Source organism: Phoca vitulina, unplaced genomic scaffold (genome assembly GCF_004348235.1).
Source record: "Phoca vitulina isolate PV1807 unplaced genomic scaffold, GSC_HSeal_1.0 scaffold2, whole genome shotgun sequence".
NCBI lineage: Eukaryota > Metazoa > Chordata > Mammalia > Carnivora > Phocidae > Phoca > Phoca vitulina.
Window position 1 is genome coordinate 100,722,989 of NW_022589705.1, and position 20,568 is coordinate 100,743,556.

General features: G+C 61.2%; 3 protein-coding genes across 3 annotated transcripts; 1 reads left to right on the forward strand and 2 right to left on the reverse strand.

Moving 5' to 3' along the window:
- Positions 1-1,409: 1,409 nt before the first annotated feature.
- Positions 1,410-5,034, forward strand: PERM1 (PPARGC1 and ESRR induced regulator, muscle 1). The gene is made up of 3 exons (XM_032418895.1): positions 1,410-3,435; positions 4,005-4,130; positions 4,388-5,034. Exons 1-3 carry the CDS (start codon positions 1,410-1,412, stop codon positions 4,510-4,512), a joined length of 2,277 nt encoding a protein of 758 aa, XP_032274786.1. The 3' UTR covers positions 4,513-5,034.
- Positions 5,035-5,490: 456 nt separating this feature from the next.
- On the reverse strand, positions 5,491-13,852 carry PLEKHN1 (pleckstrin homology domain containing N1). The gene is given in 17 exon segments (XM_032395904.1): positions 5,491-6,138; positions 6,223-6,271; positions 6,561-6,770; positions 6,927-7,067; positions 7,239-7,379; positions 7,563-7,643; positions 7,645-7,713; positions 7,850-7,998; positions 8,119-8,194; positions 8,983-9,063; positions 9,443-9,574; positions 9,656-9,783; positions 10,127-10,199; positions 10,324-10,404; positions 10,497-10,643; positions 13,364-13,463; positions 13,568-13,852. Coding segments are annotated over 17 exon segments (1,857 nt in total). The 5' UTR covers positions 13,651-13,852; the 3' UTR covers positions 5,491-6,022.
- A 350-nt stretch (positions 13,853-14,202) lies between these two features.
- KLHL17 (kelch like family member 17) lies at positions 14,203-20,528 on the reverse strand. Its single transcript, XM_032395891.1, has 12 exons — positions 20,294-20,528; positions 19,162-19,421; positions 18,953-19,074; positions 18,583-18,804; positions 17,981-18,097; positions 17,570-17,783; positions 17,102-17,246; positions 16,850-17,017; positions 16,334-16,422; positions 16,149-16,222; positions 15,763-15,944; positions 14,203-15,497 (listed from the first exon to the last, which is right to left on the reverse strand). The coding sequence occupies exons 1-12, from the start codon at positions 20,401-20,403 to the stop codon at positions 15,269-15,271; spliced, it is 1,932 nt and encodes a 643-aa protein (XP_032251782.1). The 5' UTR covers positions 20,404-20,528; the 3' UTR covers positions 14,203-15,268.
- Positions 20,529-20,568: the final 40 nt, after the last annotated feature.

Genomic DNA, 20,568 nt, shown 5'->3' on the forward strand with positions numbered 1-20,568 from the left:
GAAGTGCACAGTGGCCTTCAGCTTGGGAAAAGGAGGCCCGTGCAGGACTGATTGCAGGTCAGCATTCTCTGGCCAGCATCTGACCTGATCAGGATGGCATCCCTCACAAAGCTGGAGGCTCCTCAAATGCCATCTATTTGTGTCCTGGACGCTGACCACTGGCAGGAGACATGTGACCACAGGGATGGGGTATTTTTGGCAGTGGGGGTGGGGCCTACGTGGTGAGCCCAGCACCATGCTGCTCTGGGACAGGCAGCTCGGACGCCCAGCTCTGTTGCCCTGGCTGGCCACAGGGTCCCAGGTACGACACTGTTAGTCCCTCATTCCCACCCTAAGAAGTCCCAAAGTCAGACAGAGGGACTTCCCCAAGGGCCAGTGAGGAGGGCAAATTTCAGGGGTCAGGAAGGCACAGTGCTCTGGTCTCAAGGCATCTTCATCTCAGCACTGGCCTGGCCAGAGTGACCTCTCACCTCCCTGGGTGTGGTGGTAGCTGACCAAAGGCCAAAGAGCTCTTCCCATAGGAGGCCAAGACACTACGGACTCTCAAGCAGTTAGGGTCACCTCTGTTCACTGAGATGAGGCAGAAGCAGGGAGCTCTGCCAGCCGGGCAGGCCTGGGTGAGGGGCAGAGACCTTGAGGATGGCCCTAGTGGTCCACCGGGAGTTAGGAGGCTCATTTCTGCTCTGTGACCTCCTGCCTAGGCAGGGGGCAGAGCCAGGCACTCCCTGCTGACCCCTGAGTGGGCTCTAGCCAGCACTAGTGTGACCTTGATGATCTCAGTGGAAGCCCAGAAGCCTGTCCCAGCCAAGGCTGGTGGAAGGTCATCACCAAAGGCTGGTCACCTGCTGGACGCTGCGGCCCCTCCTCCATGGCCTGCTGCCACCTGAGGCGTGCTGGGACAGACCAGGGCTGACCATCACCCAGTGAGTGACCCTTGAAATGGGCTTTGCTGTATAAAGTTTACCTTGGGGCCTGCAATTCTGGAGGAAGGTTGGAGAAGGCGGAGCTGACCCAGTGGAACAGGAAAGGCTCAAAGATGTGAAGAAAACCACTTCTGGGGACAAAATTTCAAACAGGAGGAACCCCTATTTTTTAGTGTACATCATTAATCTAAGCCATATTTGATTCTAGGAATGTAACAATGTATCATTACAAGGTTATTATTTGGGGTCAGTTTGGAAATAGGGAAAGTGGGAGTTACAGGTTTTCTAACTTGGAGGAGGGGTCGGTTCTGACAGCCACTCAGCTTCCTTCAGGTTTCCCCGTTTTGCTTTCTTTCAGGAAGCAGATGGAGTGCCGGCCCCCGAGCCAAGGAGGTGGGGGGCACCCCAATGATTGTATGCTGGCTGGTGCCCAGGACCTGGGTCCATGAAGACCCCGCCTGGCCTCAAGTCCTCTGCTGACCTGAAATGGAAAACTTCCAGTACAGCATCCAGTTGAGTGACCAGGACTGGGCTGAGTTTTCGGCCGCAACGGAGGAGTGTGGCCTCCTGCAGGCCAGCCTGGCCTCTGGGGATGAGCTCTTGTCCAGTGACATTGACCAAGGGGACAGCAGTGGCAGCAGGCCTCCTGGGCCTCCACCCCTTCTCGAGGGGCAGCCAGCTTCCAGGGGGAGGGGCTGGCCTGGCTTCAAGGAGGAGGACAAGGCAGCTACCCGGTCGCTGGTCAGCAGGTCTTGGCATGAGCCTGTCTTGGCCCTCGGGGCCGATCAGCAGACACCTAGCACGTCTGCACGGTCAGAAGCTTTGCTGTCCCTCAGATCTGACGCTGCCCCCCTAGGCCAGAGCTTGTCCCTTCTAGGGCCAGTGTCTTCCAGAGACAAGATGCAGAGGCTTCTGCAGGGGCCAGCCCCCCAGGGCCCTGTCCCTAGTCCACCTGGTGAGCCTCCCCAGAGCTCTGAGTCTCCTGGCTGCAGCACAGCTCCCCAGAGGCCCCCTGGAATCCCTGGAGCCCCGCCACGCAGCCCTAGCCGAAAGAAGAGGCATGCTGCTGGAGCCAAGGGGGGTGGGTGCTTGAGTACCCCAGGCTCTGCTCCCACCCAGCAGGGTTCCCTGCTGCTTGCTGAGGTCAGGCCCAAGGAGGGCCTTGGCCTGGCTGGGTCCAGAGGGAAGGGTCTCTCAGCTGGGACAGCAGAGCAGACAGCAGGAACCGGGCAGGATGAACTGTGTCCAGAGTCTGCAGGAGCCCCTGTGCAGGTAACCAGGCAAGGAACAGATCCGGATCTGTCTACACCTGTCCCTATGACCGAGGAAGGTACAAACCTACTCAGCATGACCCCCGGAGCTGAGCTACACACTGTGTCCACACCTGCCCAGGAGACTCATCCAGATATCTCAATGGCTAAGTCAGATGCGGCTCTGTCTACACCTGCCTCCAAGCTTCAACCTGACACACCTCTGTCTACACCTGCCTCCAAGCTTCAACCTGACACACCTCTGTCTACACCTGCCTCCAAGTCTAGGCTGGACACGGACCTGCCTCTGCTAGGCCCAATGGTTAAGCAGGAGGTGGATTTATCTACACTTGTTCCGCCTCACCTTGTTTCCAAGGCCCAATCTGACGTGGGTGTGTCGACACCTGCTCCCATTCCCCAGGCGGGGCCTGACGTGGTGAAGGTGGAGGTTGCCCCAACGGCCAAGCCATGTTTAAGCCCTGTTGTGTCTCCAGGAGGACACCGAGAGAAGCCCAGAGAGGAGCCTTCAGCAGGTGCCGCTGGACATCATTCAGGGGAGCCCCCACTAGGCCCTGTCCAAGCACCCAAGAAGAAGAAAGTGCGATTTTCCATGGCTGTGCCCAGCCCTGAGGAGCCAGGTTCAGGAGAGACCTCAGGCCCACCCTCACCAGCCACAGCCCGGCCCTCACCCCCCAGGACAGCAGTGGGGGGCCGAGGGGGGCCTGGAGGCTGGGACGCCATGGCAGTTGGGCCCCGGTCTCCCCAGCCTCGGATCCTCAAACACCTGCCTCCCCCTTCCCCCTCTGCTTCAGTGGGGCACAGGCCCAGGAGCAGCTTTGCAGTGACCCTCCCAGAGGCCTATGAGTTCTTTTTCTGTGACACTATTGAGGAGGAAGATGAAGATGCTGAGAAGGTGGCAGAAGCTGACCAGGCTCTGGCTGAAGGACAGTGGCCAGACATGTGTGAATTCTTCTTCCAGGACCGTCGAGCCCAGAGGTCTGGGCACTGGGGGGCCCAACCCCCACAGGCTGAGCCTGTGCCAACCCTTCCACCTGGAGACCCTGTGCCCATCTCCATCCCCGAGGCCTATGAACACTTCCTTGGGGAGGACTCGTCGGGGGGCATGCTGGAGCTGGCTGCCCTTCTCCAGCTACAGGCCACAGAGCCCCCCGGCTTGGTCCCCTGGGGCATGGGGCCTGGTACCCCACCAGAGCCTACCCCAGACACAGCAGAGCAGTGCAGTTGGGCAGTCAGGCAAGCAGGTGCGTGTCGCGTGGGCCCCACGGGCTGTCCAGGTCCTGGGAACATACTGTCCAGGGAGTTCAGCCAGGAGGACCACTGGGGAGGGGCAGGCTAGGACCCCGAGCCATGAGCCGGTGGGGGGGCTGCTTAGGGATGACCTGGGAAGGATGGACTAGCTCCTGGCCGTCGCAGGACATAGTCCAGGTGGGGCAGACTAGGCCAGACACCACAGCCACTCAGGGATTTGTCTGCACTGACCATCATTCTGTATCCAGGCCCAGATGACAGCAGTGCCCTGCCCCCCCGCCTCTAGCATGGTAGACACTGGGACAGCTCCCACTCCGGCCTTGCTGCCTCCCAGGTCAGGCACGCAACAGACTTCATCTCACATTCCCCTTGGAAGATATTTTACAAACCAGGGAATGGTACCCAGAGGCAACTGGCTCAAGTCAGCTTGACTCAACTATGCCACACACTACCCTGGGTCTTGGGACAGAGGTGTCATCGGGAAGATGTGACTCACAGCATATCTGGGACAGATGAGTCTGAGTGGAGCTGCCAGAGCACAGAGCATGCTTCTCTCTCCTAGGGGAGCCCCGAGATCCTCTCACCTCATTTACCTTCAGCCAGGATGACATGTGCCTGGTGTTTGTGGCCTTTGCCACCTGGGCTGTGAGAACATCAGACCTGCATACCCCAGATGCCTGGAAAACAGGTTTGGGGGCCCTGGGGGAGGAGCGGGCTGGTACCCAGGAGGACCAGTGGTGTCCAGTCTCACCTGCTGGGCCAGCAGGGATGAGGGGTGCATGGGGAAGCAAAGATTTCTCCCGTGACCTTGCTCCTCTCATTGCTGACCCACTCCTCGCCCTGCTGGCCTCCCCCTGCCCTTTGAGGACCAGGCCATGCGGGTAGAAGGTGGTGACCAGGCCGGGATGGAGCCGGCACTCAGGAGGCCCTGTGTTTCTCTTGCAGTGTTGCTGGCCAGCATCGGTACCATCTCTGCCATCCACTGCTTCCGCCGGCAGGCACAGGGACGCCCCAGCCCCAGCCGCAGCCGCAGCCGCAGCCCCAGCCCCAGCCGCAGCCCCAGCTCTTAGAACCCAGGCTTGGTCCAGGAAGACACAGGACAAAGAAATGGCCACAGGTGCTGAGGACGAGGTGCTGCCCTCAGGTCTGGCCCTTTGACCCCTGTGTTCTATGGTGTCTAGGAAGGAGCCAGTGTTCTTGGTCCTGCTCCTTGGATTCCACCCAAAGGTCTAACCACGGGCTAAGGCCAAGACTGTGCTTCACACCTGGGAGGAGGGAGATTCTGGAAGGTGGCTGGGTAGATGCTGAGCAAGGAGCTGGTTAGTAAGGTGGCCAGATCAGCTAATAAAAACATAGGGTACCAGTGAAACTTGAATTTCAGACATGCAGTATTTGAGATGTACTTATACTAAATTCTGTGTGGTTTATCTGAAATCAAATTTAACTGGGTGTCCTATATTTTATTGGGTTATCTAGTTACGGGAGAGAGGCAGGATAAGGCTCTGGAACCTAGAAGGTGTCAGAGCAGCAGGAAAGCCCCGGCTGGAAATCTGGGCAGGGGGCAAGAGTGAGGAGACTAGATGGCCTTCAGGCTGGAGGGGGGTGTCCCGGGAACTCTCTGCCTTGTTGACAAGTGGGCTGGGGTAGTGAAAGCCTCTGAGGCCTCTGTGACCCTTAAGCCCCAAGGGCCTATGGCCAAGGCCTCCTTGGCTCCTGCCTCAGTGAGCAGGTGCCTGCAGGGTGGGGGTCTGTAGGGCGGAAGCTGGAGCCCCTCCTCTGGGGAACCCTCGACGAGGTGCAGAGGTGGAATATGGTGGTGGCACATAAAGGGACTGGACATTTGGGATTGTCCCAAGGCTTTGAGGAGCCAGAGATGGGGCAGGAAGGTGGGTGGGAAGCTGGTGGTGGCAGAGCAGTGGAGGCCACCAGGCTGGGTGCCAGGTGGGCATGGGCACAGGGTCCCCAGGATGGGGGACTCCTGACTGCTGAGTGGAAAATGCATGGACACACAGCACAAATAAAATCTCTTTCTTTCTTGTTTAGTCTCTTGTCAGTTTCTCCTGACCAGCTGCAGCCTACTGACATGTGCCCAGAATACCCTTCTGTCTCTGCTTGTGACGTCTCAGACCTTGCTGGCTTCCCTATCCTCGTGCTCTCTGGTCTCACGTGCTCTGACCCTCACTAACCTGACTTTCTCAGTCCTCTGACCCTCCCACCTGCACCGTTCTCCCACCGCCAGGTAAAGCCTGCATTGAGTGGCCTCCCTCATTCCTTCCCTGGAGGAAAGGATGAAATCTGGTCCCTCTGTGAGGCCTGCTTTGATCTGCGGTGTAGCCATGTTGTCAGGCCATTTCAGTATGAGGCTCTCCTCCTGGCCCCTCCAGAGCCCAGGGAAACTCAGAGTTCTGGAGAACCCCTCACCCTGCTGGGATCAGACACTGACTCAGCACTGGATGGGGTTCAAGTATTGGATGCTGGTCGGCCTGTGGCCCTACAAAGAAAGACCCAGGCTCTGCTGCAAACCCCCACTCCAGGGTCCGTGCTGGCAGGTGGTCCTGAGAACCAGTCACCCAGAGGCCATCAGATCCACTGGATGAGTCCCCCCCCAGCCTCAGGTCCTCCTCGGGGCCACCGCTTGTGGGAGGGAGATGAAGCCTTGTCCCAGATGTTGCCAGAGCTCTTGGGGGGATGGCCACCTGGTGGGGAGGACAAAGATGCATGTGCCTTTGGGAAGCAATACACAGAGCTCCCCTCAGAAAGAGGCAAGGGCCCTCACTCACCTGAGGGAGGTGGCAGGGGGTCAGGTGAGACTTTCCTCGCTGGGGAGACCTGGGGACCCCAACCACAAGTCTGAGATTTGAGCCCTGGGGGAGGAGGCTTGGAGACCAGCCCACCAAGCTGCCAGATTCTAGCCCTACCTTTTCCTCCTGGCTGTGGATCTTCCCTTCCTGCCTCCACCTGCCCCACCCCTCCCCAGCACTGCTTCCTGTCTTTGGTCTCAGCTCGCCCTACCTCCCCGTTCCCAGCTCTCCTGCTCCCCCAGGGTCCCAGAGCCCCCACACTACCTCCAGCTCCCCACAGAACCCTTTACCTGGCAGGGGTGGGGGCTGCTACTCACATGCTGAGGGGAGTCTGGGGGTGGCGGCCCCCGGCCCTTGATGGAGCCTCGGTGCCGCTGAGAGGCTCTGGGCTGCAGGGCTCCCTTCTTGGAGAGCAAGTGGGGACTGGAGAGTCCAGAGCTGGGGTCAGAGACAGGCACAGACACGGGGACCGAGGGGAAGGGGCTCGAGGACTCAGGTCCAAGTGAGCTCTGCATTGCGCTGAGGAACTGCCAGGAGAGGGATGGGGACCTGAGGCCCTGGACCAGAGCCTCCATGGAGCTGAGGGATCCCTGCCCCAGAACCCCTTGGCCACTCATCATGACCTGAGCACACGTCAGGCTGTGAACACATCTAGCCCTTTCTGTCACCCACAGGGAACTGACCTCATCCAGGCCCTGGACGTCTGTGATCTTGCGGTAGGAGGTAGCAGGTGGTGTGTAGGGATCAGCATAGAGTGGGGAGTGTGGGGTCTTCAGAGGGTGGTCTGGGGCCTCAGGGTTGTCCTCTAGGCTCTGCCTGCTCAGCTGCAGGCAAGAGGCAGAAGAGACAGGCTTCCTGGAGCTGGAGGTGGCCTGAGTTCTCCCTTCTCTGTGCAAGAAGGCCTCTAGGGGGCCCCAGGACAACCTGGGCCAGAGAGATGGAGGCCAGGGAGGTGGAGGGTGGGAGGGAGAACTGGGTCAGTGTCCTGGGCCCACCTTGGTCAGGTCCAAGTACAACGAGGTGGCCAGGCTGGGCCCCTCACCCCGGGCCCTACTCCTGGGTGACCGGCTGATGCTGCTCCATCTCAGTTCTGCCCTCTGCCTGCTGACGCTGGTGCAGCCAGGGTTGGCCTGGTCCTGTGGGGACCAAAGACCTTTCAGAAGGTTCCCAAGGGCCCTCACCCACTCAGTCCTCTGAGGCTGCACACAGTTCCCTCCAGGTCCTGCCTGGGATGGAGTGCCATGGGGACCCAGGCAGGTTGTCCTCATGACCTCCTGCCCTTTTCTTCTGTTTGTCCCTCCCCAGCCCCTGATACTCACAGGTACAGCCTGGGCAGGGCAGTGGGTGGTGGATGGCACTGAGGACTCAGGGACAGAGGGGCTGGTGTGGGTGGAGGGGGGGTGCTGGGCACCCCGAGTCCCAGCTGGTTTGTCCATCTGAGGAGAGTGAGCCTCGGCCACCACCCATGACCTGGACAGCAGGGGGCAGGGAGCGAGGAGGTGAGACAGAGAGCAGGACCCCTGCCCCTAACCACCCATGCCCTAGACCTACCCTTCTGCCCAGACGTGAGATGTGGGGGCAGCATCTCCCCCTGTTGACCCCTCACCTGTGTGGACACCCGCGGGCCCGCGAAGCTCTCAGGGCCCGCCAGAGGGGCGGCTCCATCCCTGGGCGAGATGGTCTGCAGACGCAGTAGCCAGCGGCTGTAGTCCTCGTAGCTCGCACACACCACGCGGATAGTGTTGATGAAGCGGCCTAGCACACAGACACTGTGAGGGGGGCCTGGCAAGCAGCAAGCCCCCTGCAAGGCCCCACTGAAGAGCTGGGGCACCCACCAGGCTCATGCCCTCCCTCCCAGGCCAGGCCTCGGCCCACCTTCGATCAGGAAAGAACGGATCTGCTTCTCCTTCTCCTCCAGGTTGATGTGGATGGCGCTGAGTGGGAGCTCCCCCTGTGGGGGCAGTGACGGAAGACGGGCCTGGGTCTGGGGGCAAAACCCTGTGCCTCTGCCTGGGCCCATACTTCTGTCTCACCCTCCAGAGTTGGGCTGGGCCTCCAGATGGCAGGCAGAGGGCAAGACAGGGCTGAGGCTGACATCCATGAGGGGGGCCAGCGCTCCCTGTCTGTCCTGAGGGATCTCTTTACCCCCGGGCTCTGGGTGGGGCCTTCATCAGCCAATGGCAGGCACAGATGGATGCCTCTGGGGACCGGTCCACTGGGTCACCTACTAAGACTGGGTGTAGGTTGGGACGGAATTATGCAGAAGACCCCTGCATTTTTCTCAGCGACTGAGGGCCATGATCACCCCCAGAGTAGAAAGTTACTGTGATGCACACAACAGACACACTCCAGCCCCAGAGGACGCTCCTACACACACACACACACACACACACACACACACACACACACGCCCCTCAGGCACCAGGAAAATGTCCACTCAGAGGTATAGCACAAGAGTGTCCCCCAGGAGTGGTTCTGCCCCCATGCCACCTGCCCCAGGTGATGGTCCTGCTGATGGTGGAGGACCCTCTAGGATGATAAGGGATATTTATGCAGGGACCTCTCCTTGGCCACATCACAGCTGAGACCAGACTGACCAGGGCAGCAGGCCGGGTGGGTGGGGCCAGCACACTCTGTCTCAACAGGCCCCGAAATACAGGTTCCTCCTGGGCCTCTGCCCTCTCCCACCCCCACACACAGGGCGTTTCCCGGGCGGGTCCACAGCGGGGAGGGACCCACCTGAAAGCAAAGCCCATCTGCTTCTTCGGAGAAGATAGCCAGGGATGTTGGGTACAGGACCAGGAGCCGGTCCCATTGCTCCTGTGAGGGGGTCAAAGGGCAGAGTGGGGGCTCGACCAGTGTGTGTGAGGGCCTGGCCCCCACTTGCCTCCTGAACCCCTCCCTCATCTCCTCACCCCCCCTCTCCTCATCTCCTCACCCCCCCTCTCCTCCCCTTGTGCCCCCATCTCCTCATCCCTCCCCCGTCTCGGCGCCTTCCCTCATCTCTTCCCACCTACCCTGTGCCTCCATGTCCTCAACCCTGTGCCCCTATGTTCTCACCCCCCTTCCCTATCTCCTCACCCCTCCTCCGTGTCCTCACCCCTCCATCTCCTCCCACCCACCCTGTGCCCCCATGTCCTCACTCCCATGGCCCCATCTCCTCTCCCCCCTGGGTACCGCCTCCCCCCGCCCCACGCACCTGTGAGGGCAGATGCTGCAGCTTGACCCTCGAGGCACAGACGGCGCTGCCCACCATTTGATGCCCTGATGACTTCCGTAGCCGGGTCAGCCTGCGCTGCAGAGTCCAGGGCAGCTCGTCCTCAGGGGGGCCCTGGTGAAGGGGGGTCAGGGGCAGCGGAGGGTGTTGGCACAGAGGGGACAGGAAGGGGGTGTGGGGGTTCCCAGGACTGACCTGCGGGGGTGCTGAGTGGCAGTGCTGCAGCCCTCCCACGAGGGCTATCTGCTTTTCCAGGTGGTACAGCCAGAGGCCCAGCTCAGCCTGGCTGGGGCAGAGCACATGAAGGGGAGCAGGCAGCGGGCCTGGGGGTAGAGGGGTGGAGTGGGCTGGGCCTGCAGCCCACAGGAAAGGCCCCACCCAAGGGTTCCATGGGCACCCCAGGGCCTGGGACAGGAGGACCCTGTGGCACCATCTGGGACCATCGGCCACTAACAGGGCCGCATTCACAGCTCTGGAGGTCTCCTGCCCACTGTCCTGCACCCCAGCTTGGCAAGTGCTTATGTGCCCACTGGAGGAAAAGCCAGGAGCCCTCAGTGCGCTCAGGGTCCCTCCAGGGTTCTGAAGCTCAACCCGAGGCCAAGGCCACTGAGCAGCCCCAGCTGAGGCCCCTCCTGGGGGACAGGTCCACTCATGCCCCCCACACACCTGTGATCTGGAAGGCATGCTCTCTGGACCCCTCAAGCGGGCAGACACTCAGCTCCATCAGTGGTAACAGCCCCTGCCAGAGCACATGGGGGAAGGGGAGGGCTGGGGGACCCCTAGTGAGACATGGATACCCACCTCCCAAGAGGCTGCTCTCTCCCTCTACCCCTAGACTCCTCCCTTTGCCCATTTCCCTTCACCTGGAAGGTGAGTCCTGTGGAACCATGGGCCTGGAAGTAGAGGTAGGAGGGGAACAGCTCCAGATAGCAGTTGCTGATGTCCTGGGGGAGAGCAGGGCTGCTGGTCTGAGGGGCTGGGGCCAGGCCCCAGGCTGGTACCCAAGCACCCCCCACTCGGCCCAGCCTGGCCCCACCTGGCTATGCTGGAATCGCAGCTGGACCTTGGCATAGTGTACAACCTTGCCCAGATTCCTCACAGGCACCCTCCGCCGCCCCTTCTTGAACACACTCAGGAACGGCTGCTCTAGGTTTTCTCGCTGGCTCTCCAGGCCCCGGATGTCCTGTGGGGAGCAGAGGTCAGGGAGGGGGGCGTCTGACCTGGGGCCAGCTGCCCCACCCATACACACACCCCCAGTTACATAATACAAAGGTTAGGAACATACCCACACCATCACTCATAGGTACAGAACCCCAATACGCACTCACAGCCTCTTAATATGGAAATGGTGGCAGCATACACATGTGAGCTGTCATAACATTACATAGTCTAGTGTAGAGATGGCCAAGTCTGAACTCAACGGATATTTGACCCGTATTTTTGATATCTCCTGTGCACCTGCGTTTTGATTATTCAGCCTCCCAAGACTTGTTGGTCAGAGGGGTTTTTGGGTGTCTGAGGGAGATGATGCTCAAAGCTCTCCCATGCCTCTAGTGCTGGCTAGACGTGTTTAATACCTGGTCCCACAGGGTGGGGGTGTGTTTCCATGTTAATATTCCCACCATGGCCCATTTCAAGCTACCAGCATGTCAGTTAATGGGGAGCTGGAAAGAGATGCATCACATCAGCCCTTGAGAGCCCGTGTTGACTGCGTCAGCACACTGCAGCGGGCCCCTTAACCTCACCCACAGAGAAGGCTGAGGTCCTGGCAATGGCCCCAGGGGTCCTCTTTGATCTGCCCCCCGCCCAGTCCTCTTTGCCCACATCACGCACAGGCTGCCTTGGGGCCTTTATACTTATTCCCTCTGCCCACACCACTCAGTCCCATTCTCTTCTCACCATCAGGACATGGCTCGGATGTCACCTTCTCCGTGAGGTCCTGTCTGGATAACCTAACATTGTAGCCTTCCCTGACCCCTCCGCACACCTTTCTTCCTTTATTTTTCTCAACACTAGCCACTTCTGGCTTATCGTGTCTTTTACCTGTCTTATCACCTGGTTCTGTCACGGAGATGGGAACACCAAGAGAACAGGGTCTTTGTCTGTTTTGCCCACTGCTGTATCCGCAGAAGCAGGCCAGGCCTGAGATGTGCTGGGGGTCCGATGTTTGTCTGCTGAGGGGAGGGAGTGCTGGGGCCCACAAACACTTAGCCAGTCTTGCCACACAGAGAATCCTCTCTAATCGGGGCCTTGATCATCAGATTGGAAGTCAGATAGGGATGGGTACTGACCTGACACTCTGGCTGGAAGGGCTGAGGTCTAGGGGCTCAGGGGTGAGTTGGGGAGGGGCCATGCTCCACTTGGGTGCTGGCAGGGGCTGCCTTGAGGGCTGCTGAGCCCTGGCCCAGCTAAGCTGCCCCTTGGGCAAGCCCAGGAATGTGAGGCTTCCCTGCCTCTGGGTGGGGCCTCCTGTGCCCACACCCAGTGTGGGGAACAACTTGGGGATGGGACCCATGAAAAATAGGCCATGAACAGGAAGGGCCATGTCGCTGTTCCTGTGGCCCAGGCTCAGCCTTAGGGCCTAGGGAGGAGTCAGCTCAGGGCCTTGGCAGGGCTGGCCCCTTTGGAGGTGCAGAACCCACCACAGGGCAGGGCCTAAGAAGTGGCTCCTCCCCGGCGCCCCGCCCCTCCCGGGTTCAACAGGCCTGCTCCCCTCTCCTGCTACTACGTCTTGGCAAGTGAGGACCACCGGGGCCACCACATCTCACGCGAGTCCACCAGGGTCACATGATGTGTCCCGGGCTTGGACAGAGTTGAGGTCTGAGATACAGTCACATGGAGGGACTCTATCGCAGCCCAGCCAGACCCTGGACAGAAGTGCCCTGTCCACCTCTGGGGCAGCATGGTTTCTCAAACCAGCACTTGCCTGCAGGGAGCCCTGGGACCTCAGAGGGCAGGAAAGGGGACAGGCCTGGGCTTCCCAGCCTGATGGGAACTAGTTAGAAAGGTGGGCTCTGGAAGCCACCACCAGTTGCTAGGTCTCAAAGGAGCAGTGTGAGAAGAGTGCAGGGTGGGATCCCTGACCCAGAGTGACAAATGTTCCTCCTTCTCTGGCCTGGGGTAAGATATTGGGGTATCATTTCCCTCACATTCTGGGGCTTTTGCAGATAGCAGAGGCTCCCACCATACCCAATGCTATCCAGGTTAGGGAAAAGGGCTGGGTGTCTCTCCCCTCTCAGCTAACCCTTAGCCCCTCAGAAGCTGGGCAGGGTGAGAGGGGCCGGTATTCAGCTCAGAGGTAGCCTAGCATGTGGGAGCCACGTCCTTGCTGTGTGGCCTTGGTAGGGGGGAATCACAGCGGGCTGCTGTGGAATGAGGCAGTGGTGGATGCCGAGACACCCCCCGGGAGAACCTGAGGCCTGGGCTGGCTCACCGTTCACCTGAAGCCCCTTACTCTCTCAGAGCGATGGCAGCCACAGCAACACACATATATGTGCTTGGTCCACCTCGACTGTGCCTGGGCATGCTGTCCTGCACCCAAGTCCAGGGCGGGGGCGGGCAGACACCCCAGGTATGGCTCTGAGTGGATAGCCTGGCCATGGTGCCCCCTCTGGTGTAGCAGAGACTCCTGGAGGCCCCGCCTGTGGCCCGCCCCTGCCGGGTGCTCCCTCACCCCACTGACTCAGTGTCTCTCAGTTTCGCTCTCCGCTCAGACTTTCGGCCAGATGAGCTCCCCAGGGCGGGGCAGTGTCTACTTCCTCACTTCGTGCTGGATCTGACTCCCACCCAGGCTGACAGGGGAAGACCCTGAGCTAAGTGAAGATAGGACAGGTACACACAGTCACACAGAGACCACCGCCACCGCGCCGCTGTGAGCTGGGACACGCCCACCCGCCTGCTCACCGTCCCAGGGATGTAGTAGAAGATCTTGTCAGCAGTGGCGTCCAGGTCAGGACCGGCCTCGGAGCCAAACAGGCCAGCCAGCTTCCTTGCGCCATCCTCTCTGGGGATAAGGGAAGGGGGGGCTCACAGCCTGGCCCCCGAGGCAGACTGGGGGACACCCCTGTGACCTAGGGACCAAGGCTGGGTTCCCCACCCCCCCCTCACCTATTTCCCTTCAGCGAAGGTTTTCTGGAGAAGGACGCCCGGAGCCTCCTAGGGGCCTGAGGGACGCAGTGGCTGTTCCCCATGGGCGGCGGTGGCGGCGGGCCCAAGTTGAGCAGGTCGACAGGTCTGGGTCCCTCTGTACTGAGCCTCCTGTCCCGCCTCCCAGGCAGAGCTCTGGGAAGTCTTGCCCTATGCCTAAGGGCCACGAGGGTGGAGCCTTTCTGGGAGGGCCCCGCCCCTCACCTGGGCCCAAGCCTTTCAGTTCTCTGACCTGGGTCCCCCACACATGCAGGCCAGTCTGGAGTCGCTGGGGGGTGGGGGGGGTGGGGAGTGAGAAGTCTTCTCCCCTGGTCCAGCCAAGAAAACCCATCTCAGCCTCCAATCTGTATGGGAGGAGCCTCAAAGGCCAGGTTTGTGAGTACTTGGCCTGCCCGCACTCAGGCTGGGGTTGCCTGGGGCTGGACCTCTGTGAGCCTAGGGCTCCCTCCCCCCAATACCACCCCTCCCCATGGAGAGCACACATCCTGTTTCCACCTCAATGCCACGGTCTGAGTCACCACTGACTGCAAGGGGGTGTGTGCTTGCTTTCAGCTGCTAAAACAGGAGTTTATGACTTTGGGGAAGGGGAAGCCAGGACCCTCCCCCAACTTCTCCTGCTTCAGCCCAAACCTCACCCCAGGCCAAAGTCCAAGAAGGAGGCCACAAACCTCCTGGGTGCACCCGGGACCATCATGGTGAGGTAGGGGTAGTACTGTGCACTCCCCTCTCTCCAGAGCCTGGGATGAGATGGGACCACAAGGGCCTCTCAGGACCAGGCTGACAGCGAACCACACTCCTGGTTGGGTGCTCATCCACGACCTCACATCCCTGACCCACCTGGACGTGATGATGCTGCCTCAAAGCCCCCAGATGCCAAAGCAGAGCCTCAGCCCAGCTGCACAGCTGTCCCCAGGCCCTCCTGGTCACCCCAGATAAGACCCCAAAGGGTGGAGATGTACACTCAGCCTCAAGCCCACAGAGCCCAGGAAACATGTTTATTGTTCAAGTTGGCTCATATTGCTATGTGGGGTCTGTGGCACGCTTGTGCTCAGCTCAGTGCAGGATCCAGAAGAGACACCATGCCCAGGAGAAGGAAGCTTGCTTCATGCCCTTCTTGGGAGCGTGCCTGGCTGGGCAAGGTAGGGGTGGTGTGCAAAGCCCAGGCTGGAAGGGTCTGCACCTGCTCAGAAAACCCTCACCCCACTAACCCTGGCCTGCTGCTCAGTACCTGCCCCCTCAGTCCCTCCAGGTCTACAGGTCTGAGTTCGCCTCTGACCCATGCGCAATGCAAGTGTCCACCCCCATCGCTCCTTGGTGCCCCCAGTGGGGCAGGAGGACACCTGGGAAGGCAGCTTGGTCCCAGAGACACAGGACACTTCAAGGGGAAACGTGTAAACTAGTTAGTGCTGCGCTGCTCATGGTTCAATAAATAATAAATAAACAAACTAGTAAGTAAATAAATGGCACACACATAAACAGACACTGAGAAATGAACACAGAAACGGACGGCCTCGACGCAGAGACAAGGACAGACAGGGCAGGACTTTCCTGGTGGGGGCCGAGCACCCTGCCCCCGACACGTGAGGCGCTGGGGCCGCCCTGTGGGGCTTAAGGCATGTGGGAGGCCGCGGGGCCGGGCCTCTGTGCAGTCCGCGCCGCGGGTCAGAGGCTGGTGGACGACACGGACAGCGTGGGCGAGGACGGAGGCGGGAAGTTGAGCAGCTCGAGCACTGCCACGCCCACACTGCTGCGCCGCGTGAACATGCAGGACGCGGCCACCCACTTGTTGGTCCTCGGGTTGTACTTCTCGATGGAGTTGAGGCTGGAGCTGCCATCGTTGCCCCCCACGGCATACAGCCAGCCGTCCATGGCCACCAAGTCATGCGTACTCCTGGGGGTGGGGTGGGGTGGGGGTGGGGAGGGGGGCGGTGAGCCGTGGGGGCGGGACTCCAAGAGCCTCCAGGGGCGGGGCCCTGGGAGGAGCCTCCGGGGGCGGGGCCCTGGGGCTGGGCGGGGCCCTGGGGCTGGGCGGTGTGTATACTGATGGGAGGCGTGGACACACCACGCGGGCTGGAGGCCTTAAGACAGATCTGTGTCTCTGGTGGGTGATGGTGACATGGGGACACTCCAGGCCTGTGGGGGAGGGGCCGGCGCACCTTCGGATGTTCATGGGTGCCACACTCTCCCAGGCACCGGCCTTAGGGCTGTATCTCTCCACAGAGTTGAGGCAGCTGGTGCCATCATTGCCGCCGGCCACGTAGAGGGCCCCCTCCAGCACCGCCACCCCTGCTGAGCTTCGTCGGCTCAACATGGAGGCCACGGGGGTCCATGCGTTTACCTGCGGTTGAAGGGACCAGCTGGGGGCAGACACATCACCAGCCTCCCTCCTTCTCTACAGTGCAAGAACCTACTCCAGGATAGGGTATCTGTGGGATGGGGTGGGACCTAGAGGGCTGATCATCTGGGTGATGTGGGTGAACAGAGCAATGACCTCAAGTAGCTCTTGGAAGGGAAATTCATGTGATTGGGGTGTGTTTCGTACCTGGGGCTCATACTTCTCCACAGTCGCCAGGTGTGATGAACTGTCGTAACCACCCACAGCGTACAGGTTCCCATCTGCAGACAGTCAACGTGCCCGTGGTGTGCCTGCTACGTGTGGGGTCTCGGGGGGGGCAGGTAGGGGTGGGGGTGGGGTGGACACTACACAGAGCAGGCCCTGTCACCCACCGAGCATGGCCACACGCACGTATCGCCTCCGGGTGCTCATGGCAGCGATGGATGTCCATGTTCCCGTCAGAGGGTCATAACGCTCAGCACTGTGGACACCAGGCCTGCCGCTGACCTTGAGCAGTGGCAGAAAGGCTGCCCTGGTCCCACGGCCTGCCCTCCCCCATGGAATGATTAAAATCCCATCCTGGCCAGTCACAGAGACTGACCCCAGAATCCCACTGGAGCAAGTAGCAGGCCCTCTGGGTGGGGACATGGGCCCCTAGCTGGTGGCCTGCATGATCCTGGGCAAGTGTCCATGTGGTGCCCAGCCCCTGGGCTGGTGGGAAGAACTTGAGAGGGAAAGAAGGGGCAGCTGGGTTGGTGCAGATGAAGAGGCCCAGGGTGCCCTGGTGACTTGAGTCAGGTTGGATCCCTCTTTGCTCCCTTCAGGCATGATCTCTGCAGTCCTGGTGCAGCCACACCTGCAGCCGAACCAACCCCAAGAGGCCACCCGGCCCTGACCCCGGCCACTACCTGTTGAGGCAGGAGGCCCCATCGTAGCCACCAGCTGCATACAGGAGCCCGTGCAGGGCAGCCACACCCAGGCAGCTGCGCCTCGTGCCCATGGACACCTCGGGCTGCCAGGTGTTGGTCACAGGGTCGTACGACTCTACGGTGGCCAGGTCTGAAGTCCCATCGTAACTAGGGGAGGGGTCCGCTGCCGGTCAGGACTGGCCCAGTGGGCACATGCTAAGCCCCTGACCCAAAACCAGCCTCCACACTTACCCACCCACAGCATACAGCCGGTTCCCAACTGCTGCCACGCCCACCCGGGCCCGGCGCGTGGACATGGAGGCCACCACGTGCCAGCGGTCAGTGCGTGTGTCATATGCTTCACAGTCCCCGTGGATGGCGAACAGGCTCCCACCACCTAGGAAAGGGGAGGTGACGGGGCAGGACAAGGGACCCAGGGAGGCAATGGCTGGGGGTCTCTAGCGCAGCTCAAGGTCAAGAGTATGGAGGCTCCAAGGTGGGTGGGGATGGGGATTGCTGAGTGGGTCATACCACATGGGGTCCTCCTCCACAGGTGGACAGAGGAGCAGGTGCGGGGTGGGTACAGGATGTAACCAGCATAGTGTGAGATAGGCTTGTGCTGGGCTCACAGAGAGAAAGCACAGGTCAGGGATGGGAGGGGAGAGGGAGGGTATGTGGGGGAGGGGCCCAGACATGAGGAGACATGACAGGTGAACATACCCACAGCGAAGAGCACAGGGCCAGCGCCCTCACAGCGCCGAGGCCGTGTACGGCTGGTGCCCAGAACACCCCTCTGCTCAGGCAGCAGGTGGAATTTGAGGGCCTCAATAAGCAGATCCTTGCAGTCAGGATGGTGCCTCACCAGGCTCTCAGCATCCACGTGGCCCAGCAGGAAGTCCCGGCTCAGCAGGGGCAGGCGCACACACTTCATCAGCTGGGGTGGAGGGGTGCCACTGTCAGGTGGCAGGCCCCAGTGAAGAGATCCCCCTCAGACACGCTGGACCCTTCTTGAAACATGTGTCTGCATCACTCCTGTGAGGGGTTTCTGGCCATGGCAGAGCCCAAGTGCACCCAGGCCCTCAGCCACTGTGTGTCCCCTCCTGAGCACAGTGGCCCCAGGCACTGCCTCACCCTTGGGACGTGCTGCCTCCGAGCATCCACGTCGTGTTTGACCCAGCTCAGGACGGCACGGTAGACATCCTCCTCTGAAGGCACGTTCAGGCTGTCGCTAGAGACCAGTTCCAGCACCTGGGGGTGGGGACCCTCGGACCTGAGATCTAGGGAGGATCTTGGGGGCCCGTGGAGCCCTGAAGGTGCCCGGGAGGGAGAGTCCAATGGGGAGCCCAGTGTTCCTATGAGAAGGGGCCAAGCAGGGTCAGGAACCACAGATTTGGTTCCTGGGGGCCTAGGCCCAGAACAATCCTAGGGATGTAGAACCAGGGCCTGGAGGTTGTAGGCAGGGATGTGGTCAGGACAGGATGGGATCAAAAGTCAAAAGTTGAAGGTTTGGGTGGATCAGAAAAAGGGGGTGAGGTGGGGGTAGGGTGGGGAGAGGGCAGGGGATGGGTAGTGAGGCAGGAATGTGGGTCAGAGGCTGGAAATAAGGGTTGGGGGCCAAAGGGCCAGGTCTTGAGGGCCAAGATGAAGGGAGCCAGGAGTCCAAGGGCTGGGTCTGGGGTCCAGGGTCCAGGGACTGGGTCAGAGTCAAGGCCGTGCCCCAGCTGGCATGTTACCTGCTTTAGTGGCAACAGCATGAACTCCTCAGTCTTGGCCACATCCACGAAGTGCTGCAGCACGTACCTGTGGGCTGCCTTGAGCAGGTCACTGCATGAATGCGTGTCAGCAAAGCCCCGGATGCCCAGACAGTTGGAGGGGTCGAGCTGACTCAGCAGGAACTTGCAGCAGGCGTCACGGACGCCATTCAGCTGCAGGAGGCTGGCAGCTGGGAGCAGAGTCTGTGGGGTGAGATGAGACAGAGAGAGCCAGGGGCGCAGGGACAGAGAACCGGGACACGAGGAACCGAGGGAGAGGCCCAAGGAAACACCGGGAGCTGAGGCACAGGCGCCCAGTAGAGGCGTGCGACGCGAGCTGAGGCAGCCTCACCTGCACGTTGCCTTCGCCCACCACAATCTCAGCCGTGTACGCAAACTGCACCAGCTGGTCCAGGGCCTGAGGGTCGATGTCATGCAGCGTCACGTGCGTCTGGCGGCTCTCACTCATCTCATCTGTGGGGACAGCAGGTCAGGCCAGTCCCTGCCCTGGGAGATCTGTGGAGCCCCCCGAGTGCCCAGACTGGAGGTGGTGGTACTTGCTTGTGAACATGGCGTGGAAGTAGGGGCTGCAGGACGCCAGCACCACCTTGTGTGCTCGGATCTCCTTGGCCGCCACGTGCAGGACGATGTCGCACAGGAGGCCACGCTGCCGCATGCGGCTCATGGCCACGAAGGCGTCGTGGTAGTGCCGTTTGGAGTTGTGGGACACAGTGTGGCCCTCACGGCTCAGCAGCTGCATTGCACCCTCCATTGGGGCCGTGGGCCGGGCCTGCCGAGGACGTGCGCGCTCTGCCTCCGGGCTGCGGATGGGCAGTGCCAGGTCAGGTGCCCTCTGCAGGGAGCTGCTCACCCACCCCTGAAACCGTAGGCAGGGCCAGGGCACCTAGGAGGCCACCCTTCTCCCTGACAGCCCATACCTGGCTTCCATCAAGGACCAACCCCCCCCCCCAACTCTTCTCCCTCACATACGGGGAGCCTCCTCGGAGTGCAGCAAAACCGCTCCACACTTGCTCCTAGCATGAGGTCCAGTCACACACCTGATGCCGTGGTTGAACCTACACAGCTGCCTCTGCCAGGACCCCTCCTGGCACCATACTCCCCTCTGCCCAAGGGTCCCCATAGAATAGGATTTCTCTGCCTGTAACTCTCATAAGAACCAGGCTCCCTTTGCCCTCGTTGGGACCAGGAGCTCCTCTGTCACTGGCCACCCTTCCCATTCCCCATCAGAGTCCAGTGTCCTCAGCACGGGCTGGGCACACAGGATGTGCATGAAGTGCAACTGGCTAATGCTTCATGACAGCTCTGAAGAAGACCCCTATGCCCACCAGCAGGTCTAACCTCACTTGACCCTGGGGAGCGGCTCAACGCCCCCCCTTGCCCCCCATCGTGCAGACAAGTCGCCTAAGTCTAAGCGCAGCCGGAATTCAAGGGCGGCGGGAGAGGACAGAGCCTCCAGGAAGCAGCCACCTCTGGACGCCCTGTCCCACGTCGCTGTGTGCGCGATAAACAGAGGGGGAGTTGTACCCTTCACCGGCGGGCCGAGCCTGCGGGGCGCCGAGGCCGCCTCCTCCGGGCAGCCAGCCAGGGTCGGCGCACGCCCCTCCTTGTCTCCTGCCCGGACCCACTCAGCCCCCGGTCCGGCTTACGGTCCCCAGCCCCTCGGCCCACTTACGCCGGTGGCTGCGGCGGCGGCGGCGGCGGCGGCGCCTCCGGCCCGGGCCCCGGGCTGCCGTGCTCCGGGCTTTGCGTCCTGCCAGCCGGGCGCTCGCTGCGCGGCTGCATGGGCTCGGCTATCGGACCCGCCGCGACCCGCGGAGAACGCACAGGCGAACGGACGTACTGACTGCTGGAGGGCTGCTAGGCGGTGGCGGCCCGCTCAGCGTCCCTCGCTCCCGCCGCCCGCCCGCAGCCGCTGTTTCTCGGCGCCGCCCGCCCCGCCTCCCGCGC

Bases quoted from the DNA above. Each gene is read 5' to 3' on its own strand.
- PERM1 (XM_032418895.1), top strand. From the start codon at position 1,410: ATGGAAAACTTCCAGTACAGCATCCAGTTGAGTGACCAGGACTGGGCT. The intron at 3,436-4,004 runs GTGCGTGTCGCG...TCTCTCTCCTAG, and splicing joins TTGGGCAGTCAGGCAAGCAG to GGGAGCCCCGAGATCCTCTC. The intron at 4,131-4,387 runs GTTTGGGGGCCC...TTTCTCTTGCAG, and splicing joins CCCAGATGCCTGGAAAACAG to TGTTGCTGGCCAGCATCGGT.
- KLHL17 (XM_032395891.1), bottom strand. From the start codon at position 20,403: ATGCAGCCGCGCAGCGAGCGCCCGGCTGGCAGGACGCAAAGCCCGGAG. The intron at 18,805-18,952 runs GTGAGGCTGCCT...CTCACCCCACAG, and splicing joins TGGGCGAAGGCAACGTGCAG to ACTCTGCTCCCAGCTGCCAG. The intron at 16,223-16,333 runs GTGGGTGACAGG...GACTGTCTGCAG, and splicing joins CGTGCGTGTGGCCATGCTCG to ATGGGAACCTGTACGCTGTG.